Raw genomic sequence first — 27356 nt, 5'->3', positions numbered from 1 at the left:
TTTCCATTTTTCTTTTAGTTTTTTTTTTTTTTTTTTTTGGTTTTTTTATTTATAGTGATGATATCATCAATTTAGAACACCTTATATTTTATAACGCTAATGGCAAGAGCGTGTCATGTTTATGTGGAGGTTTGTGTGAATCTTAGCTATGTTAAGAATGCTAATCGATTTTTAATTGTTTTTGAATCTTTTCAAGACAATAGACGCGTCCAGTCTGACAAAGTTTTCCGAAATTTATTATAGTCGCGCAATAACAAAATTATAACCGACCTACTAAGTTACGAAACCGTTGATTAGAAATTTCCTGGCTAATCGATGATATTTATATATTACATCCCTATTCTTTGAAAAGATTGTAAGCATTGAAAAAGCCACTTAGTTACACGCTCCGGCGACTTACGTGCAACACGTAGACGAACATCATATAAACGAAATTTAACAAATAAATCGTATAAAAGTTTTTATATAACGATTAAGCATTCGACTAATATGTTTGTAGTACGGTATTAAACGGTCGAAGAAGATCGCTTCTTCCATAAAATTCTTTGTTGATTTATTTGCTATTGTGTTCAGTTGCTAAGAGTTAAGTTGTTTATATCCTCATGCTTTGAACTAATCCTACATATGTCTATAATATATGTATGTTGTTTATTTCCATTGTGACTATGTATTGATTTGATATTTATTTTACAAATTTTACAAGTAATAACAATAATCACATGGAGGAATTCGAAAATACATCATTATCGAATTCCTATCACCCATTAAGGAGATAAACATCGAGGAACTAAAGTTCCTTTCAATTATATTACAAAGAACATGCAACTGCTGATAGATTGATAGATAGTTCATAAAAAACAATAAAGAAAAATAAAGAAGAAAAAATAAGAGAGCATTAAGGGATAAGTTAACCCAGTTGGGCTTAACTCTTTGACACCCCTGACCATGCATATGGGCATTCCTTGTTTTTCAATTACAATTATTTCCTTTAATAAAAAAAAAAAAAGCAATAAAACAATTCATTCATATTCACTGTAAAATTCCTTCAGAAAAAATATTCAAGCCTTATGGTTTGACTGTGTTTGCAGAAATGTAAGAATAGCGTCAATGTAGTCGTTGTCAGTGCAATTCGACGATGTGAACAAATCGTTAATCGGAATATTTGATAAAAATAACACCACCACATATGGATGCTTCACTTGCCAAATCGATTAACCCCATTTTTGGAATTTCATTAAATTTTAATATCACAAAGCACTCCATTAGCTCCTAACTGCACATATTCAAAACGAATTGCTCTAATAATAAGTATTAACACCACTAAATGACAAAATCGTTTTGGCCACTAAATAATAAATAATTTATTTATAATATTTTATTATTTTTCTCAACTTTTTGTTTTATGGAGTTAATCGATTTGGCAAGTGAAGCATCCATATATTATTCGATGGACATATAAATTTCTCTCATTGAAACTAGTTGCTTCAAAAAAGTAATCTGACGCTTTCAATTTTTCCGGTATCTCAGGTATAGATCACTTAGATATTGATGTTTGAACGACGTGAGTTTGAACTATTGACAAGTTGCCGTTCAGTGTACGTCAAAAATTGAACAGATGGATGTTATTCATGGAATTGCATTTTTCAGCGTTTTAATTGCGCCGTCCGTAAAAGCGATCCAGGATGTAATTAGACGGAAAAATTTTACCAGACCTATTTCTTCCGATTAGCTTTCGTTCAGATCGCCGCAATCATTTTTTAATTAATCGACAGCTCCGCAAGAATAGATCGATGAGTATGTCACCTTTGGAACGACAAAGTTCCTACCGCGCAAACATCCACAACGTACCCGATAAATTGCAAAAGACCATTGTCACATGATACAATTGTATTATATCAAAAAACAGCAGGAATTTTTTCATACACCTAATAAATATCCATTTAATTATAATAATTTCCAGAAATTTCATTATGAAATTTAAAAAACGTGCACGTAGGTGTGTATTCATCGTGATGCCAAGGTGATGCCTTACGCAATCGGAAATTAACGAGAATATAATGAAAATTCTCGGATAATCTAGCCAGAGTCTTGACAAAAATAATCTGTTTCTCTTGACAAGAACAGACTGTTTCGAAAATTTATCAGCGTGCAGGATTTTCTCAAGCACAAGTTGATCTGAATCGTAGTTTTTGAACGCGAAAAGAAGAATTGAAATTTATTAAAGCTCATAATCCAATCGCTGCAACAAAAATGAAAAACCAAGATTTAACTGAGATCCAAATTATTACAGAGAGGCAAACTAATGAAAGAGGAAAACGCGGTTGCATGCTAATGAAGACGCCCCAGATCGTCGTTTTGGAAAAGAAAAGAATATAGGCTTTTCACTGACAAACAGTCGTTTACGCTTAGCGGCCCCCTATATGAGCGTTATTTGTTTTGTTTCCATATTTATTGCTCTCCCCCGCTTTCTTCTGTTTTTTGAATTCGTTTCAATACAAAATGAAACAAAAAAAAAGAAAATCACTGAAGAGATTAAACAAAGTTTAGACAACCTATCTGTTATATATATGCTTATATATCTTCAAAATATATTTACTTTTTGCTAAACATTTCATCAGTCTTCATCTCCATAGATGACATTAACTAATATCTCGTGTTAAGGATTTCAAATTTCCTAGCAAAACGGGCTGTGGTGCTTATGCGGTACACCACTTGACGTATTAACGCTTAGCTATCAACGTGTCGTTGTAATAATATCATTAGATAATAACCTTTCAGCATATTTATCGGATGTGGAAAATTTCGATTGAACCCATTTTCTGAATCTCGTCCCATTTCTACGAGGAGTAAGCCTTTAAATAGATAAATAGATCTACTTCTTACTATTCGATGATGAAACATAATAATATGATATAAAAAAGCATCATAGTTGGGCAAGGCCCAACACAATCATTATTCATATTATGAAAAAACGTAAAAAATCATACTTTGCTCTCATGTAAAGGCATACATTTTATGAAAGACAGAGTTATCCCAACATACCAGCTAAGGTAATGCAAGTCAAGCAAATTGCATTTTGAGGCGACTCTGTAAATTGAGTATGTCCTGTCCGTCCAGTCAACTAGTCTCTCTTCGCGAACTGCTTACGTTGGCGATAAGCGAAATAGAAAGCTTCAACTAATCAGACACATTCTTGATTGATAGCCGTAGATCAAGTTGAAAAATCAACCTGCAGTACCAATCGTCACGCCTAAATTAAAAAGAAAAAAACAAAAACCACCACTCACAATCCATCCCAAGAGATACTGATCTAAATCTTGGTTCAAATATTCAAATATCATAATCATTTGAAATTTACCAGCAAGGGTGGCCGCAAAACCTTCACTCATGCCCTGAATAAACAAACAGTAATCAAACAAAAGACAGTAGACTGAGTAGACTCAGATAAAACCACTTCGTTTAGTCCATATTTAAAAGCGTTCCAATCAATTATACAATACATTAACAGTTAGTGCAAAGTTTATATATAAAGTGATGGGCATCAACGTTCCGCCGCAAGACGTATATAATTTTTTATCCTTTTCTTAATTTGCTTCAAATTAAATTTCACTTTTTCCAGCAAATAAAAGAGAAGTATGGACGTAAAGTACAACAAGGACCGATAATATATTATATATGTGCTCTTTATATCTTAGCTTTTGGTAAAAAAAAAAATGGAAATTTTATTAAATTACCTTAACGTAGTATTGAGCCTTAACGAAAGATGTGAAAATGTTGATATTGTTTGCATTCATGTGCAGTTAGTAGTTGAGTCCATTATAACGATCAATATTTTCTTTAAGCTATCTATTATAACCTATACGAACAATTCGAATTTGCCAAATATGTGTAATCTACTTATGTCTGCTTATGTACAAAAGCCTAAATGTGTTTTCATCTTTTTAACGTACACTAACTAAATGTAGAATGCATTTATATAGACTTATATACAAACATATATATATTTATGTAGTAATTTCTAAATGAACGAGTTGCTTTCTAGCTGAACGAATGCTTTAGTTGATCTGATTAAGTGTAAGTGCTATGTTAGAAAATTGAATCTGTTTGAAATCTCTCCCATCACTAACTCTGAATATAAATTCTTTATAATTAAATTTTTGCATAATTCTTTACAGAATTCAGTAAGTAAATTAATGCCGAATATTGTGAGTAATTTATTATATATATGTATGTGTGTGTTAAATTATGTAGTGAGACATTTTATGATTTTAATCATTTAAAAAATATGCATACATGTGTACATGCTGTTTGCATAAACACCTATGCAAGCATATGCGTACACCTAGTGAGACGGACGATAAGTCCAATTCGAAATAGATCGCCGAAAAGAGTTTAATAGATTGTGGTCACTTAGCGTAGCTCAACATGAACCATAAAAGCACCGGAAAATTTATAATGGAAGTGATTTTAGTTCAATTTTTTTTTGCATTAATAATAATAATAGTATCCACATGTTACTATTACTACTACTATTACTACTACTACTACAATGGTAGCCATTACTGGCGGCCGTATAATATAATATGAAACAAGTTAAGCTTAGCTGATAAATGGCATTCAAAAAATATAATAATTCTGCACATAATAGTTAAAATGAATTAAATAAGTAAATAAATGACTTAAAAAAGAGTGTAAGTGCGCACCCTGCACCCTCCTACGCAACAAGAATTTTTAACCTTGAAAATGTATACATTTTCAAAAATTTTTTTTTTATTATTTTTTTTTTTTTTTTTTTTTTTGTATAAAGTTGTCTATGCTTAAGTTAGTCCATTGTCTATGCCTAAGAATGAAAATGTCAATCTCAGTGTATGTACATAGTGTATATCTATATATATGTATATATGTATATGTATATATATGTATATATATATATATATATATATATATATATGTGTGTGTGTGTGTGTGTGTTTGTGTATGTATAAGCGTATATTAATAAAATATATTTTGTATTTGTATTTGTATTTATATTTGAATAATTTATGTATTAAATTTGTATGTTCAGTGAAGTGCCGATAACAATCCTTCAGTACTCTTACGAATGTGTTTGACTCTCTTTGTCTCTCGGTTGCTAAGTAGCTTACACGGTTTTAAGGCAAAAGAAATGTCCGTCACAAATAATAATAAATCGATAAATTTCTAATTTTATTTGTCTTTCTAATGACGAATACACTTACATACATATTGTTTTGTTTTTCTTTTCTTCTCTTTTATTTAATTTTTTTTTTCCTTTATTTATTTATTTTTTTTTTTTTTTTTTGTTTTTATTGGTCTACGCTCAAAATCTGCTTGTCCCGTTCGTTCATCCGTCGTTAAATGACAATTGGTTACTTTGCAGTTATTCATGATTGACAATTGTGCCGACGATTGGAGAATCGCTATGACATGGCAACGAATTAGTCAAATAGGTTTAGAACTTTTTATATGCGCTATACATCCAATTCCTGGCGAATATTATTTTCAATGGACAACAAAATTGGCAAACAAAAATAAAACAATTGGCACCGAAATGGTGCCATACGACGTAGCTTTATCATTACCCATGTTCCTGCGTTTATATCTAATATGTCGTGTCATGCTATTGCACTCAAAACTCTTCACGGATGCCTCATCACGGAGCATAGGGGCTCTAAACAGAATAAACTTTAATACAAGGTAAGCGATAATAATTTTCTTTTCTTTCTTCTTTACGTACATATATACTTTTTGTATCTGTTTGCTCATTCAATTCAACTTACGACGATTTATTTAAAGCTTAGCTTCTAATTCATATTAAACAAGTTGGCGAAATAGTTGACATTATTTATGCTTGAAAAATACCTGCCCACTTGATTGATACACAGATATAATCTATAGGAAGAATAATTCTTAAAGCTGTACGAGAAGTAACGACTGGCTACGAATCAAAGAAGGAACTTTTGATTACAATATTTTGCAAGCGATAATGCATTTAAGCCCAAGTGTGTGATCATTTATTTGATAGCTCATCTAACTGCCGGAAATATTGTAATGCGGGCGATGACTACCTTTTTAGTTGCCTTTCCCATATTCAGGTAGCATAGAATAGAGATAGGATAATGGAATTAACGATGGATGCGAGACTTCGATACTGCTGCTCTCGTGCTGGAACTTCTATTGTATGATCTTGAAGAACTCAAATAGTTTTTCAAGTTCGCTACATCTTTTCGCTATGATTTTCAATGCTTAGACATACATATACTTGCAAACATTCCCATGAAATTTGAAAGGCAGATAGAAAAAAATGTGGCTGATAAGCAAGCTATGATATATAGCAATCTAAAATTGGATGTTAATAGATGGTAGGATCTTCTGCTAGCCAGCCTGTATGTGTCAGTATAGATATATTTATTCAATTAACAAATGATTTGATATTATTTGGCAGTTTTTCTTATACAACTTAAAAACCATTTATATAGAGTCCTATGATTAACATACGATGCTTTGGTACATGACTAGATTCGTGCGCTTATAATATTAAGCCACATGACAACAACTCTTATGACCATTGAACAATAAATGTTCTTTCTTCACAGTGTGAAATTTATCAATACGCATTACCTACTTTTTCTTTTAGAGACTTGATCCGTTATATGAATGATTGGACCTAAAATGTCATTAGAAAGCAAAATCTGTCTTATTCTATTGTCGTTTTCTACGAACCGCTTTTAGCCTTATATTATACGAACACAATCGCAGTTTTCTCATCGTGTTATACGGACAAGTCTAATATGAAGCCGATCTATTGTATTCTCTACTGAGAATACAGGTAGATTGATTTTTGTTTTTTCTATCACAATGATTAGATTGATCATTACCAAATCGTTTGGCGGGTGACTGGTCTAAAGTTAAATTAAAAAATCGAAATCAAATCCGGAATCTGGAATTTTAATGGTGATGTCCCGTCCGCTATTGCGCAGCTTCTCTTAGGAATGTATGCTGAGGTCATTTAGATGCTTCTTGCTGTATTCGAAATTTGTAAAGTAAAATTCTGATAGATCACAGAGCTACCCAGCTACCCAGGTGTATTAAAAGTTCTTTGCAATAAATCTTCTTAACAAACCCAAAGCCAACATTTGCATAATTATCGAAATAAAAGTTTTAAATTTAATTTTCATCTGTAGTAATTAAAGCTTAATTAAAATTTTATGACTTTGTCAGAATTTTAATAAGACACTACAGCAGCAGCTAAGTGACTTTAATCTTACTCTGACATAGTGAAAATTTGAGAAAACGGATTTGTATACCTGTGCGTCACATATCCTTCAGCTAGTCCATTAACTCCTACTGTTGTGCAAATGCGTTCCGTTTTACTCTTTGGCTTAAGTGGTCGTTATACCTAAACCGGATGATATGAAAGACATTCTAAATCAAATACACTTTTTAATTAAAAAAAAAATAAAAAATTAAAAATAAAAAACTCCTTTTTTTCAGATTTGTTCTAAAAACCCTAATGACAATATGCCCGGGTACGGTGTTGCTAGTATTTATGGTATCGCTATGGATAATCGCCTCATGGACGCTGCGGCAATGCGAAAGGTAAGTGGGAAAGCGAGAGCAAGCGTGCAAAACATAAAGAGTGCGAGAAAGAGAAAGATATTAGAATATACCCTCCCCCACCCCCCCGCCCCACCCTTTCCAACTTGATTGCACACACCATTGTTTAAAAAATAAATTGTGTTCCCTTTTCAATAACTTTTCTTATTATATTTTTTATTTTTTAATTTAAAACAAGCAGAACAACAATTATCACAACAACATATAACTTTCAGATTTTACTCACTGTTTCGTATTATATACGTGATTTGTTATGAAATACAATAAGTTTTGTGATTTTATATGAATTAAGTGTTACCTGAATTTTTCCCATTTTCCTTTTTTTATAATCATCTTTCCTCTTTTTTTTTCTTCTTTTAATTTTTTTTTTTTTTTTTTTTTTTTTTTTTTTTTTTTTTTTTTTTTTTGTTTACCTAAATTATTTTTACGACTTTGCTAGTTTGCGCGCACTTCAAGAACTAATTATTCACAACATATGTATGCGGCATGTATGTACACACACCAATTGGATTAAAGCACAAACTATAGACAAACTTTTGTCTATTATCTCATATATTATAAACATCGTATTATATAATATTTATATCCTGATGCAAACAATGGATCACAATTAGTCCGGTATATGACTTGCACGTTTTCTCATACAAATCACATATTATTTTCTATACAATACGATGATAAGTTGTGCATGTATTTCTTATTTAGCATGTATATACATATATATATATATATATATACATATATATATTTATATTTATATACACAGCAGCAAAGTAAAAAAAAGACTTTTCTTTAATAAATAATATGAAAAGATTTCATTTCACATATAAGCACATAAATAAGATTTGTATGCATTAAACAAGGAGGAGAAGAGAGAAAAAGCATAATTTTCAACACATAATTAACAATAAGAATTGTTGCTAAACTCTCTAGAAAATCATGAAATGTAGAGAACAGATATTTATCCCATAACAAGTTGTTCGTTTTATGCATTCTTGTTATTTTTATCGTCACAGTCATGCTTTTGTTTTCACTACGAGCACACGAGTTGCTTGCTTAAAATTAATGAAAGCTGTTTGCATATTATGTCAATGAGATTAAAATATAATTGAATATAATTATTATATAGTTATAATATATATATATATATATATATATGTATATATTGTTGTTGCGTTCTTATCATCATTATTTTCTTCAATTATTACTGAATGAACGTCCATCACATGCGAATGCACCCACAGGCGTTTACTATAAGTAATTTATTTGCATCTACAAGTTTACTCTTCCAGAAAATAAAAAACATGTTAAGACTTCGTACGCTCAAGGCATGCATTCTTTGTAATCACAAATGCTCGACGACTAAACTTATTTTCAATAATTGAGCAAGCATTTTAACAAATATTACTATAAAACGCAAACCAATTCTCTATAGTAAGAAAAAGTGTAACGCATATGACGTTGTGAGAGGATGTGTAAGTAAATTGCTATCCGCTATTAGCATATAAATAATGCTTAGGAAATCCTCTAAGGAACATACAATAAATCACATCACTGCTTAGCCATGTAAATCCATTAGCAATCAGGCGGTCAAAATTTTGTACAAAATATTAAATTTTGTTTTTATAATCTGGAGCGAAACTTCAAAACTCAGTAAACGCTACCGCTACTATGGAAAGTATTATTAGTTTAGGTATCTTTTTGTTTTTTTTTGCAAGATATTATATGAAAATGCCCACGGCTGCCATGTATTGTTCTCGCCAATTTAGAAAATGCTTTTTATTTATTATTAAGTACTCTTCAATTGAGTTGCCTGCAGTATCTTTTCTATTAAAGTAGGCAGTAGGAACAGTCTATTAGTAAATATAGAATATATTACTCAAAGTACGTATTTTGAGGAGACGAACTGCCTGAACGCCTGTTTATCCGGCCGACAGTGAAGGCATCTCTGAGAAACAGAATACTCAAATATATTGACGCCTAAGAAAATCTATATTTTTATGCGTACTATTTTTCTATAAAAAACAAATAAGAACATTATAGCCGAGCAAGGCCGACTAGATAGATACCATACACCACTTTGCCTAGTACAGTTGCTTACCCGTTTTGGTAATTATACACCAAACATTGCAAATTATTTTCATGCATCCGCCTGAGCCGTCGAGTAGACAAGAGTCTCGATTACCAATTCATTGGTCGTGGATCCAAATCTCAAGTGCGGCAGAGTTTTTCATAAAGCCGAAAGCCGTAGATGCTAGTGCTTTAAGACTTTAGTCTTAAAAATTATTCTCTGGCTACATTTCTAATAATAATAATAATAATCATAATATTTTCACGCAAAAGCATACTTTTCATGGAAGACCGCATATTGGAGGACGCCCACAACATCATGCGACGTGATCTAAAAATTTGCAAATTTAGTTTACCTCCTAATAATTTCATTATTTTTGAGTTTTCATCGTAAGAGACCGGAAATTCGACTTTCTCTCCGGATAAGCGCTTGCTTTTCCTGATAACTCCTCAAGTTCCCTATTTAACATTGTGCTATAGGCCAATTTTCATCATAGAACAATAAAAATTAAACCTTTTTCTGAACAGCTTACCATTGGATGGGGCACGTTATATGGATTGGGATCTCAGAAATAGACGCCTGCCGCTCAAATTTCGTTCATTTAATTTCTATGTCAACTTGTTATCATGAACAATTTTTCATCACAAAAATTAACATGTACACCTTTTTGGCATGTAAAGGCTTACATTTCTGGAGACTCCTTGTACGCGGAGCTATTCAAAACATCTACCTATGCGGTCCAAATTTGATAAGGTTGATTATGTCAATTTACTATTTTGAGAACATATTGACCACGAAATATTGAAAATTAGACCTTGTTACTATATAAAAATTCGTTCGATCGTTCGAGAAGTTTGGAAAATTGCAAATTTTTCCATACAACGCTTTCACGAAATAAGGCGTTATATGCAGAGTGGCCGAAAAACTGAAATAACGAATCACGTTTCTTCTTTTTTCTTTACTAAAGACAAAATTAAAAAACGTATTAATTACCATCGGGTACAAGGAGCGAGATTATCATTAAAAACGCATGAAACACTCATTAAGTAGATTAAAATCACGTAACATTATCAATGTATCTTTAGATCAGAGACAATAACCAATATTTTCAATTAGAATGGGGCGTGGGCGCTTTATTTATATTGAAAGGGACTGTTTAGGTTTAGTAGCGTAGCGTAGAGAGGAGGACGAGCCATTCTTTACCTCAATTAATGCATCACTAGTATTTTTTTTGGTTTTTATCGCATCTGAAACTATGGACATCATATATCGCCATCAAATGAATTTGATTGGCAATCAAAAATATTCAACAATTGACTGCTGTCTGTCGGCCCATTCATTCTAACTTCTCCAATCAATTCAAACTGCAATTGAAATTGTCTCTTTTAACGGTAAACGCTGGATTAAGTTTAAACATTACGTAAATTGCCTCGAATTATTATCGTCCAATTTAATATTAAAAATTAGATCAAGTATTGTTTACATAATAGTTTATAAAAACCGTTCTATTGGTTTTTAACGTTTCCGTATATATTGTTTGAACTTTTCTTTAATTTATCACGTTGAACTTTCACGTTCACTTGGTTGATTTGTTGTTGTGCTAAGTGTATTATATTTTTTTAAATATGTGTTTAAAGGTATTACTCTTGGATTACAGTCATATTAGGTATGTCATGTACATACACATATGCATGCTTTAAATAGATTAGATGAGAGGAATAGCTTGTGGCCAATCGAATAATCCCCTTATGTGCTTTATCTTACAATGCTGTCATGTCGATCGTCGCACATATCTTCTGAGTTAAGAATACACAAAGGCAAATGGAGGGCTAATAAAAGATTCTGCCTAAGCTGCCTTGCTTTCGAGCGGTCCATTCTATGCACGCAATTTTAATGCATTTAATGTTAGAAAGATTTAAGAAATTGCTCATAACTCACAAATATTCCAAACTTTAATTGCAGTTGACAGGAATTTGCACTAATATAGATTTCAATTTTCAATTTTTCTTACCAATTATTTGCTTAACTTCTTTACTTGCGTACGTTATTTACCCCCTTTAATATCGTTAATTTTTTTCAAGATAAATAGCAATAATTAATTTCAAAATGTATATAAATATATATATATATATATGTATATACACGATTGCATGTTCCTCGTATACAATAAGCGATTTATATCCATACATATGAATGACTGTATCAATCTTTTCATTTCTTTCCAAACCATCGTTTAACTCTTTCTAAGCCATGAACTCCATTCTTTTTTTGTACTTTTATTTAGTTTTTTTTAATCTTTTCCATTGATTTTATGTAATATTAGGCAAACCGTAATTGTAACGTTGGAGATTTTTCATCGAATGTTATATTCTTTTTTTTATACCCACCACCTTTATATTCATTCCGTCGAAGTGCTTGCAACATCGAAAAGGGGCAACTTCATAAGCCTCATATAATAAGTATATATTCATGTTTGGCGACATATTCTGAATCGATTAAAACATGTCGATCTATCCATCTGTGATCGCCAACTGATGAAAGAGAAAGAGAGGGCGAGGGTAGGAATGGTCGTAGCGTAATGGTTGCGTGTCAAATCTGTAAGTGTTACGCCTTTAGCTTTAAAGTCTATTTTAAGCTTTTCCTTCTTTGTAAACATAACAATATCGGCTTCAAATTTTAGAGAAATACAAACGGGTTGGAATTGAAAATGGGCCAAATTAGTTGAAGGACACCTGTTATTGATCAGTGGTTTTAAAACATAGTAGACACACGATATAAATTTCCAGTTTTGTTCGATAAAAATAAAAAAATCAGCCACGCCCACTCACTATTATAGAAATGAAAATTTAGTTTTTTCGTATTCGGTTCGGACGTTTTGAGGATAACGGTGGTGTGTATAACAAATTCTGTTCATAGTCGAATATAATTTTCTTACTTGTCTTATTTCCTTTCATTATTCATTAGGTAAATAAAAGTTGAATAGGCTTGAATCGTTTTCAATAATTTACACTTTTGATAATTGTGCCTAAATATTTTGAAATTTTTCACATAATGCACAATGACAGCACAATTGTTTCCTAAATGAGAACAATATCCATTTGTCCATCTATCAATTAGTGCTCTTCATCTTATATTGAATGATGAAAAGTAACCTTTTTTTTAAGTACTTTAAAAACGTCTCATTTCGAAAAATGTAGGTGCTACGCTACACTACATCTTTGCATAACATGGCCCTAGAAGGAATAGTAAATATATCTCACGAATTAGTTAGAACCTATTACTTATAACAGATTTTTATTTAAAAGTTTGTACAAATATTTTCTGAGTTTCAGCATGACAATGATCCCGATCGGCTAATTGACATGCGCCAAACTAAAAAGATGCCTTGCAAAAGCATTAGAAAAAGAGAGAGAGAGAGAGAGAGAGAGAGAGATATGAAGTGATCGTATACACATTCATTGTTCATAAAATGGCAAAGACTAATTTAGTCAAATATGATGACATTAAGTATTTAACGTTCCCAGTCGTATCAAATTAAATCTGTAGCGATTTTACGAAAAGATGAGTGAAGAAGAGCTTCGACCAAAGCATTCAATTTATCATATATATTTATTTTGTTAGTTTTAACGTTATATCGTAAAGCTAATGAAGTGTTTTGTGACGTTTCAATGCATCGGACATTTATCAGACCAAATTTATCTAATCTACAAATTCCCTAAGCACTTTTAACCATATTTAGATCGGGTGACGCAACTTAAATGCTCAATCAGTTTATTCTTTCTGCACGCAAAAGGTGTTGATGACCACGCATGCCTATTGGTTGCATTCTTAGGGATGGGGACTTCCCGGCACTTGTTTTGTAATGTATTTCTGGGAAGAATTGAAACCATTGAACCTATACGATCTGTAAGATTCAAACAAGACATGCAAAACAATAAATTGACTTTAAATTTAATTTGTTGATATTTTTTTGCAAAATTACGTTTAATTCAATGCACTATGCACAACGACATTAATCAGGTTCTACTTTGTACACTCGCACTATAAAATCTCCATCAGCGACGATAGCGGACTCCCTGCAAAAATTGACGCCCAAAGAACTAGGTAAATATAAATTTGAGGTAATGTGTGTTCATAGAAATTGTTAATAGTTCAATTTTGTATTACGGCTTAGGTAATGGTGCAGAGTTCGGCTGATATGTATGAATCGTCGCCGTGTTTGCGACTCTTGTACTCACACATACGTACTACCGAATGTTCCAAGTACTCGAACGAATCGATTCAGAATCATTTTCACTTCGATCCAAACTTCTCTGCCCGTCTGTCTGTCCATGTATTTTTGTGTAAATGCAAATGATTCGGAGCGGACCACTTTCTCGTCCACTCTTCATATAATGTCTTCTTTTGATCAGTCGTTATAAGAAAAACTATTTTTTGCAATTTTTTGAACCCTTTGATGTACATCCGTTTCTAGGAAAACTCACTCTTTATAAAGTAAAAAAAGAGGCTAACTGTCAATACTTCTTACGGAAAATTTCCTCATAATAGTAAATTGATAAGCATACCAATCTTGCCCAATTTAGATCGCGTAAGTCTATGTCAACCCATGTAAGAGCTCTGAGGAGAAATAAGACTTTATATGCCAAAAATGTCTAATCTTTAATAATTTATCGTGAAAATTTGTCCTTAGCAAATCAAGCATAGGATATTTGGATCACATAGATCTATTTTATAGACCGCACCGTATATAAAGGCTTTCATGAAAGCAAGCTCTTCTATGGCGACAAAGTTTTTTAATTAGGGATTTGTCCTGATGGAACTCATCGTACTCTTGTATCTACATGATTACGTACATGTAAATATGTAACATGCAAATCATTTTAAACTTTTAAATAAAATAACGAATTGCGTGATCGCTAACATCCGACATCGGATAGGCAGATGAAGACGATGACGGAAGCAACTGGAAAGTAACGAAAACTTTGAAAAATAAAGGAAGTACGTGTAATTTAGATCACTCAGACGTTTGAGGGCTTTCATAAAGATCTATGCATTTACACAAAAATAATGTACGATTTTTGACGTATTATTAAGGAAGTGCGGCTATGACCGTATTAAGCGAAGTGATGTAGTGTATCTAATTGTCGGACTTGTCCGACTATAGCATTCTTATTTGTTTTCTTTATCCCTTTTCAACTATTCCCAATGTGTTATAGTTTCAACTTAATTACTGATATTTACTTTTTACATTACATTACCATTATAAACTACTGTTATGTTTACATGAATATATATCAGTCTATAAGGTTTGTTTTCTTTTTTTCTTTTTTTTTTTTTTTAATTAGAAAGTACTTACAATGCCATTTTCATTTTTCCTATATACATTATAAGAATTTTTGCAAGAGAACTAACTTGAAATATATGAACTAAGCTCCCTCTGATCTTAAATTTAATGAAAAATTTTAACAATTTTTGCAATTTTAAAATTTCAAAAGAATAAAAGTAAACATAAAGAACTTACAACGTAAAATAAGGCTTTGGAAAAACTTTTGCTTCAACTATCTGCTCCATAAACAGTACTGCTTGCAAGTTAGCTTCAGCTTTAGCATTTAAACGTAAAATTCTCTTCATAGCGTAAGTTTTTATTAAATTAGAAAAAGAAAATTTGATATGTTTAAAAGTGTGCATTTTGTGTAAACTCACTAAGCCTTAAACCCTTTGCAACATCAAGATTTTATTCGTTCATTTATTTTAAGCCACCAACCCATCAACTATCGAATAACAAGAACACATTCAATTTACCCTACGATTTGCAAGATTAAAAAATACGCAACAGAATTCCCCTAAAGGGTATGTATATTGTTGATCAGGCCCGAATTCAATTATTGCCACCCGTCCGTCCTTCGGCTGAGCATTTCCTAAGCAAACCACGTAAGAGCGTAAACATGAAAATAGAGCGTTAGTGTACAAAGGCGCTATATAAGATCGCCCTCTTGTCACGTTTACAATTTGAAAAATACTTTGCACGTTTTATACATGAACGGAGGAAACTGGCATCAAAGTTTCGCTCTAGATGAAGATTGTCGTCTTCCCTACCAGACAAGCTGCATGGTGCTATCTGTATGTTCGTTAGTTCGTTAGTTGAAGTCGTGATTATGGTCTCCAAATTTGATTAGAAGAAAAACTTTATATCAATTACCACCTTGTCCCTCTCATCCGGTTGAATTTAGAAATCAAAAGCATCGGGTCATCGCCTCAACAGCAAGTGTCAAGTCTGTTTCCTATATGACGGCCTCCAAACGAGAGAAATTTTAGTTTTCCTTCATTAAAATCCTCCTATGCACACGAATGTAATCACTCACCTACACCTACAAGTAAACGAAGACGATCTTTAAATACCTTCCACCAATTTGCCGAATGCAAATCTTCACGATGGTCTGTCTGTCATCGAATACCAAAAATTAGATCTTATTGTGATACAAGGGCTTATTTGCCACAAGAAGTCTTAGCTCAAAGGCAACGCGAAAGATAGACCAACGTGATCCAAATTTTAAACAGTAAATACAATTGAACTTCATTCGAAAATACTAAGAGTTATAGCTTGTTGTCATATAAGCGGTGATTTTGAGAGGACGCTTATATATGATGGGGTCCGAAAAATGGTGAAATGCCACTCAAATTTGCGACATTTATTTTTTAGCCCAAAATACTATTTTGCACTTACTTTTTGTGAGGAGATTTTTAATCGGCTGGCATTTCTATCGGGGCGAAGCATATTAGTGCATCATATTTCATCAAAATATCTTAACGATTGCAGCCAATTAATTTAGCCAAACATGTACATGGGCAGCTATCGGAGAAACAAATGTACGGACTGGCACACCTAAAACAATTTCGAAAATGTTTCTGCATCATCATTTGATATACGAAACGATTAGAATGTCTCAACTCGGGTTCCCGTATAGTGTACATCTGCACGAAGTAGTCATGTATGCTTCAAAAAGGCATAATAGGTAAATGCAGATTTAGTAGCACCTACGAAGTAGCATCAAGTTACAACGTATCCAATACACAACATATATTATACGATATAAAATATATACTAAATGTAAAGATTTTCGCCCTATTTTGCAACAAAATTTCAGCTACAACATCGTTATGGATACAATCAACTTCAACTGGATAATGGGTGCACAGCAACTGTGTCATGTTTTCTTATATGTACATATAAGACATAAATACGCATAAAAGGCTAACTATAATATAATATTTAAAAACGACTAATTACAAGCTCTTTATGGGCGGACTGCGGACTTGCTATATGTATTTCTGACTCATTTCATAAGGCAAGAATAATCAATACATTCATAAGAGTAAAGAAATTTTGAATTTGAAATTTTCTTCATAAATAAAGTTTGCAGAACAGTATAGTCACCCAATATAAAAGCGGCAACTAGCAACATTCCTATTTCTTTAACATCTACCGTAAATCATAAAGGATAAGTGTACAGTCGATTTGTTCATCGGGATATGAAATGATAAAGTAAGCAGCAAACAGAGTCCTGGGAGTATATTTATATTTACATTCATCTGATCAAGATGAGAATCTTGCAAAAAGAAATTAATTATGAAAAATAGGAATTCGGAAAATATTATTCATCTGCTTGGGTTGGTGGGTGCTCAAGATTCGCCTCAAGCGAATAGAACCTCCTTCTTTCGTCTTTGTTCTCTGCCTATTGTTTTCATTACTTATAAAATTTCATAAATGCAAGCATAATAATAAACATCGTTTTTATATGTAATACATATGTACAATATTTTAAAAGAATTGGCTTATAAATGAATTTTGCAGATTAATATGAATATTTCCGTAAAGCTAAGCTTGCCATAGTGCCTGTGTTTAGAGTATAATATGCACAATATTTTCTTTTTCTATGAATTATATATCTTTCATACTTTATCATCACAATCAGCACAAACATTCTCACAGCTAAAGTGTTTTTCTCTAGCTATGCCTCTCTATCTATCTATCTCTCTCCCCCCCTTATTTCAACTTACTTTTTATACCCATCACAGTATAAAGTTACTACCACAGCCGCCCTCACTGCTAACCTTACCTTTACTACATCGGCATATGTAGGTGTTTTACTAAAGTTTGTATGTAGATGTAGCCTGTAAACACAATTTATAACAAAAAAAAAAAAAAAAAAAAAAAAAAAAATGCATATATATTTTCATAAAATTGTTTTTATAAATGAATTTGATTTTGTTTGCCTTAATTAAAAAAAATTAAAAAAATAAATGAATAAATAAGAAGAAGAAAAAAATCAAATATCAGATTTTTTGAAGTGTGATCTATTATAAATACACGAGAAAAGAAACGCAAAACCACACTATCGTGCAATGTAGAACGAAAGCAAACAAAAAACCAGAAAAATAAATAAAGAAGTAAATGAATATATAATAAAAGCCAAAAGCAAACAATTTAACAAAGAATTCACAAAAAAACTAAAGGCCGGCAAAGATTGCTTTCGTGCGTATAGAATATATATGGAGTTTAGCCAAATTACGTGCTCCAGCTGCGCTAGCGTAACTTAAAATTCGTTGCATTGCCTTTCGTTGTGTTGGTCACTAGAGCTCTTTGTCTTTCTCCTCTTCTTACAATTTCTCCCCCCTCTCAATCTCTCTCTGTCTCTCTCTCTCTCTCTCTCTATCTCTGTGCTCATCATCATTCCTTTTCCTATCCAAGTCAAAGCTATTTTTATCAAACTCTTTTGTCATTTATTATAAAATTAATTCATATTTTCTTTTTTATTTCTTTAATAAATTGGATAGTTCAATTTTTCTTAGTAAAAAAAAAAATACTCATTATATAATAGTATATATATAAGTCATTATGTAATAATATATATATATATATATATATAATGTAATTGTCTTTCATTGTCTATTAAGTATAATTGTAGATGTGGTTTCTTTTTTTTTTTTTTGTTCCGAACATTTCATGTGCAAATCTTTTGGTGTCGGTGTCCTCAGCTCGTTCTCAATACGAAATGCATACACGACTGATATTTAATATGAATTAAATAAATATTTAATGTGTATTTCATTCCATATTATTTCGTCCTTTTGTCATTCTGCTCGAATAATCATCACATCTAAACATAATTTGAAAGCATTTATTTAGAATATTTTATCTATATACATACAATTTTCTCACGGCATATCACGACATCTCTTCATACTCATACTTATCTATTCATATTTGTATAAACAGCCATTACTACGCTCATATCAGATTTTGTTGACTTTCTTTACTACATATTTATTGCATTTACAATACAACTTATTAGCGCTACTCACAACTTCTTCCATACAGTCTTTATCCCGTTCAAAACCAATCCAACCTTCTTAATATTTCAAAAAAAAAGGAAGAAATTTTAAACAAATCATATGAGAAGAATGAGGAGCTAGCCAGCTATACCCTATTATACCCAATTGTCAAAATGTTTTGTTTACATGAAGTACATAGGCTTCAAAAAAAAATGAACAATCATTTCTCTATCGCAAGGACAATGAATATTTCCATACATACGTGTATATGTGTATCTACGTACAATATATATGCAAACTGAGAAAACTGAAGTAGAGAAGATACGATGTAATGTTATAGTAACTTGACTTCCGCATCGAGAGTTTGTGGCGCAAAATACAGTCAGCCGCCTTTTTAAAACCACAAAAGGATATGTACGCACACACACACACACACACACACACACACAGTATACTCTTTTTATGCACCATGGAATAGAATCGAAATTTACAATTAATGCTTGTAAGGTGGACAACATAAAGTTGAATGATGTGTACTAATGCTTTTACAGCTCTCACAAAGGATAATGGAAAGAGAAAGGAAACTCTATACACAGTTGCTTTTCTCAGTCCAGAATTAGGTATTTTTATACTCTTCACGACTTGTGGTAAAGGTACGTCAGGTTTTTACGGATGTATGCTCGACATAGATTCAACGTTTAATATACTAATCGATTCATTAACATTTTCAAAAATTGCATCAGTTTTTGCCGGTAACGTTTCCCACTGATAGTTTCGTTAGCCTAGAATAGCACGTAGTACATCACTTCGAGCTGATACCACCAGATGCACAGCATTAGTTTCATGCCATGAATATTCAGTGCTTGTGGTGGTTGCAGCTGATGCATCTTTCGTCGTTTGTCACGATTTGATGCAAAACACCCTTCCGATTTTGGCTCTGCACCACTTATTCCACGTGAAAAGACGGCATTTGACGTTTCCTGGCGTGATTTCATACCGAACTCAATTTCCTTGTTTTTACACCATGCCCATGGGCTTGAAAAGGTTGGACATCGCTTAATGAGTCACTATCAAGGTATCAGCGAGCGCTCTTGAGTGTGGCATGAACATTGGTCCAATTCAGCGTCTTCAGACTGTACTGTCCTCATATTCTTCATATTCTTTTTCGCTGATGCCAAAATCGCCACTTTTAAAACTCCGGAACAAGTATTCACATGTTTCTATTTATGGAGCATGTTCCCTATGCGCTTCACACAGCAATCGATATCCATCAGCTGCACCTTTCTTCAAATTAAAATAAAAAAGCAACGCCTCTCGCAAATTGTAGAAAATAAACAAAGCATGTTGTTTAGACTTCAAGGAAACGGCACATACTGATTTTTAAAAGGAAGTGTTGAACACTTTAACATAACTATCGCTACCAGATGGTCCAAAGCGATTTAATGCTAATTATTCCGTGTTTTTTAAATCCCACAAACCTTATTTGTACACATATACTATGCTGAATTTGGATTATATGGGACTATACTCTCTGCTATAAGGATTCTCACAGAAAGCAACTCTTCGTACAGCAACACAACATTTGTAAAGAAAAAATGCAAATATGTATGTGTTAGGCGAAATTGTACAAAGTTGTTAAAATCCGCTTTGCCCGACTGCCACGGTTTCGACTTGTTATAACAGTGTTGGTAGGAAATCTGTAGTTTCTTTTGATATAACAAAAAAAGCTAAAATTCCCTTCACTCATTGCCTTTCCTATTGGATTTAAGATACTTCAAAAGACACTCAACACACGCACATTTCGCTCATAATAATTATCGCTAATATCACTATAAAAAAAAAAGAAAAAAAAAAAGTACAACCTTAGAAAAATAGCAAGCCCTAAAAAACACCCGAGGATTTTATTAGTAAGTGTGCCAGGGAAAATAAAGAATGCTTTCATCATTTTTAATGAATTGGAGAATAACGATAAGTATGTTATGCAAGCAAACATACTCGATTTAGGGCTCAATTGTAAATGCCTTTGATTGTGAAATGTCGGATCTCTGTCTTTAGAGAAAAGCACTGAAAATAATTACTTACTCTTCACAACATTCCGGAATTTCCGTCATTAATAAGATTTATATTCATTAGATATATCATACACGTGCATTTCGTAATGATACTTTACTTTGTTTAACCTTTGAATACGATATACGACATAAATTACATCGTCGAATGAATTTTTATTCGAAGCTGAACAAAATTGTATTATTGCACATTATGGACTGCTACATACTCGCTACTGGACGCATCGACGCGAGAGCACACTCGAGGTGAACAGCCATTCATCCAACCGCGGAAAGTGCCGTCGAGTTTATTCGACGTCAACATGTACAGATATTGCGTTCCATATTTGAAAAGTTCTTTGATGTGAATAAATCTAATTTAACAATTATAGTACGAATAAAAATTGTATGATAGGGTGTCAAGAATGGTTCGCAATCATTTTCCTAAATGATATCATTAAATTTTGTACTAATCTTCTTGCAAAAACTTGCACTCTTCGTATGTAAACTTCTCCTAATATTATTTAAACAAAATTACAGGAAACTCTCTTGATTCTAACACCATTAAGCCAATGATTGATAAACAGTTAAGATTTTACTTTTAGTTTGGTAAACGAAAATCTTGTAAAAAACGACCAAGACACTTATAGTACTGTGATCAAAAAATCAGAAGACTTGTCTTCTTCGATTACGCTTTTTACTCTAACGGAGGTGAATCGTGAAGAAGTAATTTTATACAGTAGATCCTCCAGTACATGCATTATATCGCAAGAAAGTATGAATTGTGATCTGACAATTCTCAGAGTTTGGGGGCAGTTGCCAGGACTACGATAATGGAAAGTTTACAAATATAAGATGAAGATTTAATATCGCTAACAAAGCCGCGTATCAATCAAATAGTTCGCATCATTGCCTATAGATATCTCGTCACTATTGACGAATCAATATGATTTTTAAATAGTACCAACGAAATTCAACGCAATGTTTGCAAATTTCGTGACATTCCGAACATTAGTTTATAGGTTACAATGGCTTGATACGACCATTGAATGTTCGCCCAGGTGCTTATACCGTATATGCAAAACTAATACTCCTTTATACATTTTCAAGTAACTGCACGATTAGTCGATACAAACCTGCCAGCCAGACAATCGTAAATATTGTTAGGTACGTTTACTTACAGCGTAATTCTGCCAGAAGCCTTATTTTAATCCAAACCGGAAGTACATTTTCAATAATAAGCTTTTCTCACTTTACGCTTACACAGAGCTTTTGATTCCTAATTATCGGTGCTAGCAGGCATTGCAGATGGAATGTAAAAGCTAGTACCGCGTACCGGAGAATGTGCAAGTACTTTCCAGGATTTAAAATAAAAACCTGAAGAGCGCTACGTACCCTACACTTTTTCGCTTAATACTTTCGGTAATACTTTATCGGTCGTTACCGTAATAGAGTAACAATTAACAATAACAAAAAACACACATAGATTCTTTGCCTTTAAGAGGTTTTATATACTATAAGTTTCAGAAAATGGTTCCACGCTAGCCATTTCTCGCCCATCTACATATTAATCCAGAATGCTATTTTTCACAGTGTCTGAATGATTTCTTCCATATAAGGAATCCTTCAAATTAAGATTTTATATATGAGCAGTGTGGTAGGCTGCATACAAATAAAATAAGTGAGAACATTATAGTCGGGCAAGGCCGATTAGTAGACACCCTACACTAGTAGTTACTAATACATCAAAAGTTATACATTATTTTCATGCAAAGGCATACCTTTCCAATGAAAGCCCGCCGCATATAAATGCGATGTTATCAAAAAAATAAACCGGCATAGTCCGAATTCGGTCAGGCTGATTTCTATGTGAATTTATTTTATTAATTTTGTATTTTACTGCATAGAGATTCAGATGTCCTAGGAACGGTTATATGAGAGAGAGTTTCAAAAATCATTCTAGCTGAACCTTTCCGAATTTGGACAAAGCATATTTATTTTTTTGATACCACTTCATAAAAAGTAAGCCTTTGCATGAAAATAATGTATTATTTTTGGTATATTATTAACGAAACGAGTGAGTAATACTAGGTGAAGTGATGCATAGTATCTAATGGTCCGCCTTGCCTAACTATAATGTCCTCACTTGTTTTTCTTTTGTCATTAGCCTCGTTTATATTGCTTGTAAGAATTTCATATGCAATAGCATAAAATTTTAGTTAAGAAATAGCCGGCTGAGTGGCCGAAGATGAGCAATCTCGACTAGCAACTCAATGGTAGTGTGTTCGAATCTGAAGTGCGCAAGAGTTTTTAATAAAGCCGACAGCCCTAAATGCAAGTGCTTTAAGATTTTAGCCTTACAATTTATTTCTTTAGCTAAATTATTAATAATAATAATAATAATAATAATAATAATAATAATAATAATAATGATAATAATATTATTATAGAAATATATAAAAAGTTGAAAAAACTTACTTAGAGAATATTAGGATATTTATTTAATCGCACAACACTTCATATTACATATTCACACATTTTAAATCCAGTAGTAGATTTCTTTCCTTGATTGTGACAATTGAATATTGCCGCAGGCATTTCTAAGCTCTTGTGTCTATAAAGTGTTGAAAGAGTTAATGAAAACCACATTTGATGCATTTTTTTTTTATTCCCTTTGTTATTATGCGCTTTATTTGATGAAACAACCGACAGGAAAAACATCGAAAATCATTACTTGCTTTCATTACCTATTCGAAAATGCAAAAATTGTGTTTTTACCAAGAATTAGGCGATATTTATATCTATCTATCTAACCGCTCTCATTGTAACAAATATGTGATTTTCGTATCGTGTCGTATATTCATGGTACTGCCACGTCCACTGTATGTGTTTACTAAAACGTCAAATCGATCACACATTTGTTGTTGTTTGCACTATACCAATTTTAGCTTAGATGGAAAATGTGTACATACAACAAGTCCAAGGTGATGGGTATAGGCGTATAACAGTTTAACTCGTTCATGCTCGAATTAATTACTATTTGTATATAACGTCTTGTTTATATCTGACATTCATACGAATGCAATACTAGTTTTTGTATTTACGATATCGTTACATAAAGACCTTTACACATCTAATTAAACACTAAAGAGATTTCATTTCTTTTCATTTAATTTATATCTTACTTATTATACATAAATATATGCATTTATAATGTATATATATATGATATATGATACGTTATCTTTTTAATGATTTTCGATTTGATTGTTTCTTTTCTTTTTTTTTTTTTTTTTTTTTTTTCTTTTTGTTCTTTCCCTTGACTTACGTTTACTCCTAGCTTTTGTGTGTGTGACTATTGTGTTGTTGGACACAATCGCAACTAATGTACTACTGTTCTTATTGTCCTTCTCACCTGTATCAGCAACAGTGTTTAATTACTAATTAAAATGAAACTAGTTAGCGTCCGTTTTCTTTTACTTACTTAGTCGTCTCTTTTTAGCACTCTTACGATCGTATTTAACTAAGTTGTAAAGAAATTGATGATAATTGTTAAAATATTCTTTATTTGTTTTTTACTAGTTAGGGAAAATATGTTTATATTCTATATAAAAATACGCTATGTATAGCTATGTCTTATCGCTTTTGGGTAGTCGAAAAAATATTGAGCTTTTAAGAAATCATAATACGTATGAATATCCATTTCATTTTTATACCGTTCATACTCATACATATTAAAAGTTAAGTTGTAATCAAGGCCCTCTATACCTCTATACAATGCTATATATCTTTCCCTGTTATTGATTAGTGTGAATAAGTGTAGGCTCAATAGATTTTAGATTATTTAAAATAATAATTATGATAGATTGCAATAAAAAAAAAGATAGATCCCAAGTCATTACAATCGAAACTTGTTATGTAAAATTCATTTTATCTCGGATGTATACAGTTAGATAAAGTCAGATATGTGTAGCTTTGAAAAGGCGCACATCCGTATATATATGATGTAAGTTCCGAAGCAGCAGGAGTTTTTCTTTACATATACCAAGTTATTGTCGGACGTGTTCGCAGCCTTTAGACACATTTCAAAACAATTACAATATAAGAATTAAAATTTTATTATTGCGCACAGAAAGCTTTGTAGTTCTAATGAGAGATTTGGCAAAAGTTTCTAAGAAGATATTGTAAATAAAAATAAATTTATAAATAAGATTTATATATATATTATATATATATATATATATATATATATATATATTATATATTTTCACAACTTTCTGTTGTTATACATATGCATATGTATATTGTTTGTTTGTTTAATTCACTTTATATTCCTTATATATCTATGTATATACATATATATATACATAAATATATATAAATATTCTTCTCTACTACAACTATTATTCCACTCTACTACTACTGCTACTATTACAATTTATCTACTCTATTATCCAACCAACCAACAAATCAACCACCATCACCACCAACAAATCCCAAACATCAACCACAACGTGCGTGCGATGCGAGTGGCCCTCATTCTCTTCTCTCTATTCGTCTAAAATTTGTAATGAACAATAAACGAATACGTCTATGTACATATATATATGTATGCATATATATATATATGAAAAACGATGTGATTGATTGATATATGAATGATTAAATCAAATTTTCACTAATAAAACAAAAATAAAAAACTAAAAATAAAAAATAATCACAATAAAAAAAACAAAACGTTTTAAAAATGAAAAATGAAACCGAAAACGAAAAAAAGATTCCACGATGAGGAACACGCGAATTTGCTAAACTCTATGTGGCTCACAGCCATTACATTTCTGTGTGTTGGTTATGGTGACATAGTGCCAAACACGTATTGCGGACGCGGCATAACTCTCACCTGCGGCATGGTGGTAAGTACACATACAACTAAACCAAACCAAACTCAACAGCACCAAAACAACTGCCAATAAACATAAACTATTTAGCGACTGACAACGAATGTTACAATTTATTTACTTACTTGTATATATGTAGATAGATATGCACTGTGTATATGGATAGATGATACGTGCGTGTGCGAGTCCGTGAATAGGAGTGGATGTACACGCGGCTTGTGCGCCACCATCTATTTCATCCAAATTGTTCAGATATCAATTTCTTTATTATTTTTCGCGTGCTTTCAAATCAATCCGGATTTGTCATCAACGTTTACATGTTATACCGCATACAACGTACGGCTACGACAAAAAGGATATCTGTTAGGATTGTTGACCACCATGACAATATGTAGCATTAATGATGACGTTGACACGCAACTGCTAATGACAGGCAAATGTTAAACAATCAACGTAAACTTTTTAATTGTTTATTGCCACAAAATCTGAGCGATAAGCTGTATGTGCAACCAAAAGCAAAGTAAAATGGTTGGTTTTTTAAAAAATCTGTTTTAGGATATTAATCATATATAATAGATAATCGCGCCTTTGTGATCAATTCATTAAATAAAGTTTTTTCTTCTTCTTTCATTTATTAATTAAGTTCTATGGATTTTTTTTTCTATTTTAATTTTCTGTTTTTTCCATATTTAAATGCATTTCTCACATGATATTTGGTTGTGTATGTATAAACGTGCGTGTATGTGTGTGTGTGTATTTCATGTAATGTCACATTCCAAATTTTCCTATTCCTATGCGTGCTTATTAATCTTTACTCATTATATATTTATTAAATTTACATTCCTTCATCTTCCTCACCCACTCTCCCAATCACAAGAATGTCTAATGAGATATTAAGCCTCACAATAAGAAAACGCTAATTCATTTAGAAATGTCACTGCTCAGGCAGACCGAATAAATGATAAATAAAAATCACATATATATAAATATATATGCATATATATACGATGAATATATATATATATATATGTATATATATATATGGAAATTGATTTTCTGAGATGAAATCTCAATATTTTTTAGAGCATCTCATATATGGAACCATATAATATTCTTTTTTCTAACTAATCCTCAACATGCCCAAACATCCAAACATTTATTATATGACAACACTAACTCCACTCTTTTAAACATCAATAGCATTAAATGTAATCAAAACTATAATCAATCTCTTTCTCTCTCTCACTCTCTCTTTCTCTCTATTTCTCTTTTTTTCTTTCTCTCATTCTTTATCTATCTAACTATTTATCTATCAAACTATCTAATCATCTATCTATTTATATATCTATCTACCTATATATCTATGGATCT

The 27356-nt window shown here is 31.9% G+C and overlaps 1 protein-coding gene across 22 annotated transcripts in view; it reads left to right on the top strand.

Annotated features, from left to right (window-relative positions):
• Positions 1–27356, top strand: part of LOC119633132 (small conductance calcium-activated potassium channel protein) — a 244980-nt gene that overhangs the window by 194917 nt on the left and 22707 nt on the right. For 18 of the 22 annotated variants that reach the window (XM_038026582.1, XM_038026492.1, XM_038026573.1 and 15 more), the window contains 2 exons: positions 5399–5715; positions 7513–7617. In XM_038026582.1, the coding sequence (XP_037882510.1) occupies positions 5399–5715; positions 7513–7617 (422 nt within the window). Of the gene's footprint in view, positions 1–5398; positions 5716–7512; positions 7618–25864; positions 26001–27356 lie in introns of all 22 variants that reach the window. The other 4 variants (XM_038026553.1, XM_038026527.1, XM_038026483.1 and 1 more) reach the window with 1 other exon arrangement.

This window comes from Glossina fuscipes, unplaced genomic scaffold (assembly GCF_014805625.2).
Source record: "Glossina fuscipes isolate IAEA_lab_2018 unplaced genomic scaffold, Yale_Gfus_2 0, whole genome shotgun sequence".
NCBI classification, from domain to species: Eukaryota; Metazoa; Arthropoda; class Insecta; order Diptera; family Glossinidae; genus Glossina; species Glossina fuscipes.
Note: the sequence above shows the minus strand (reverse complement) of the source record. Positions and strands in the feature narration are given on the sequence as shown.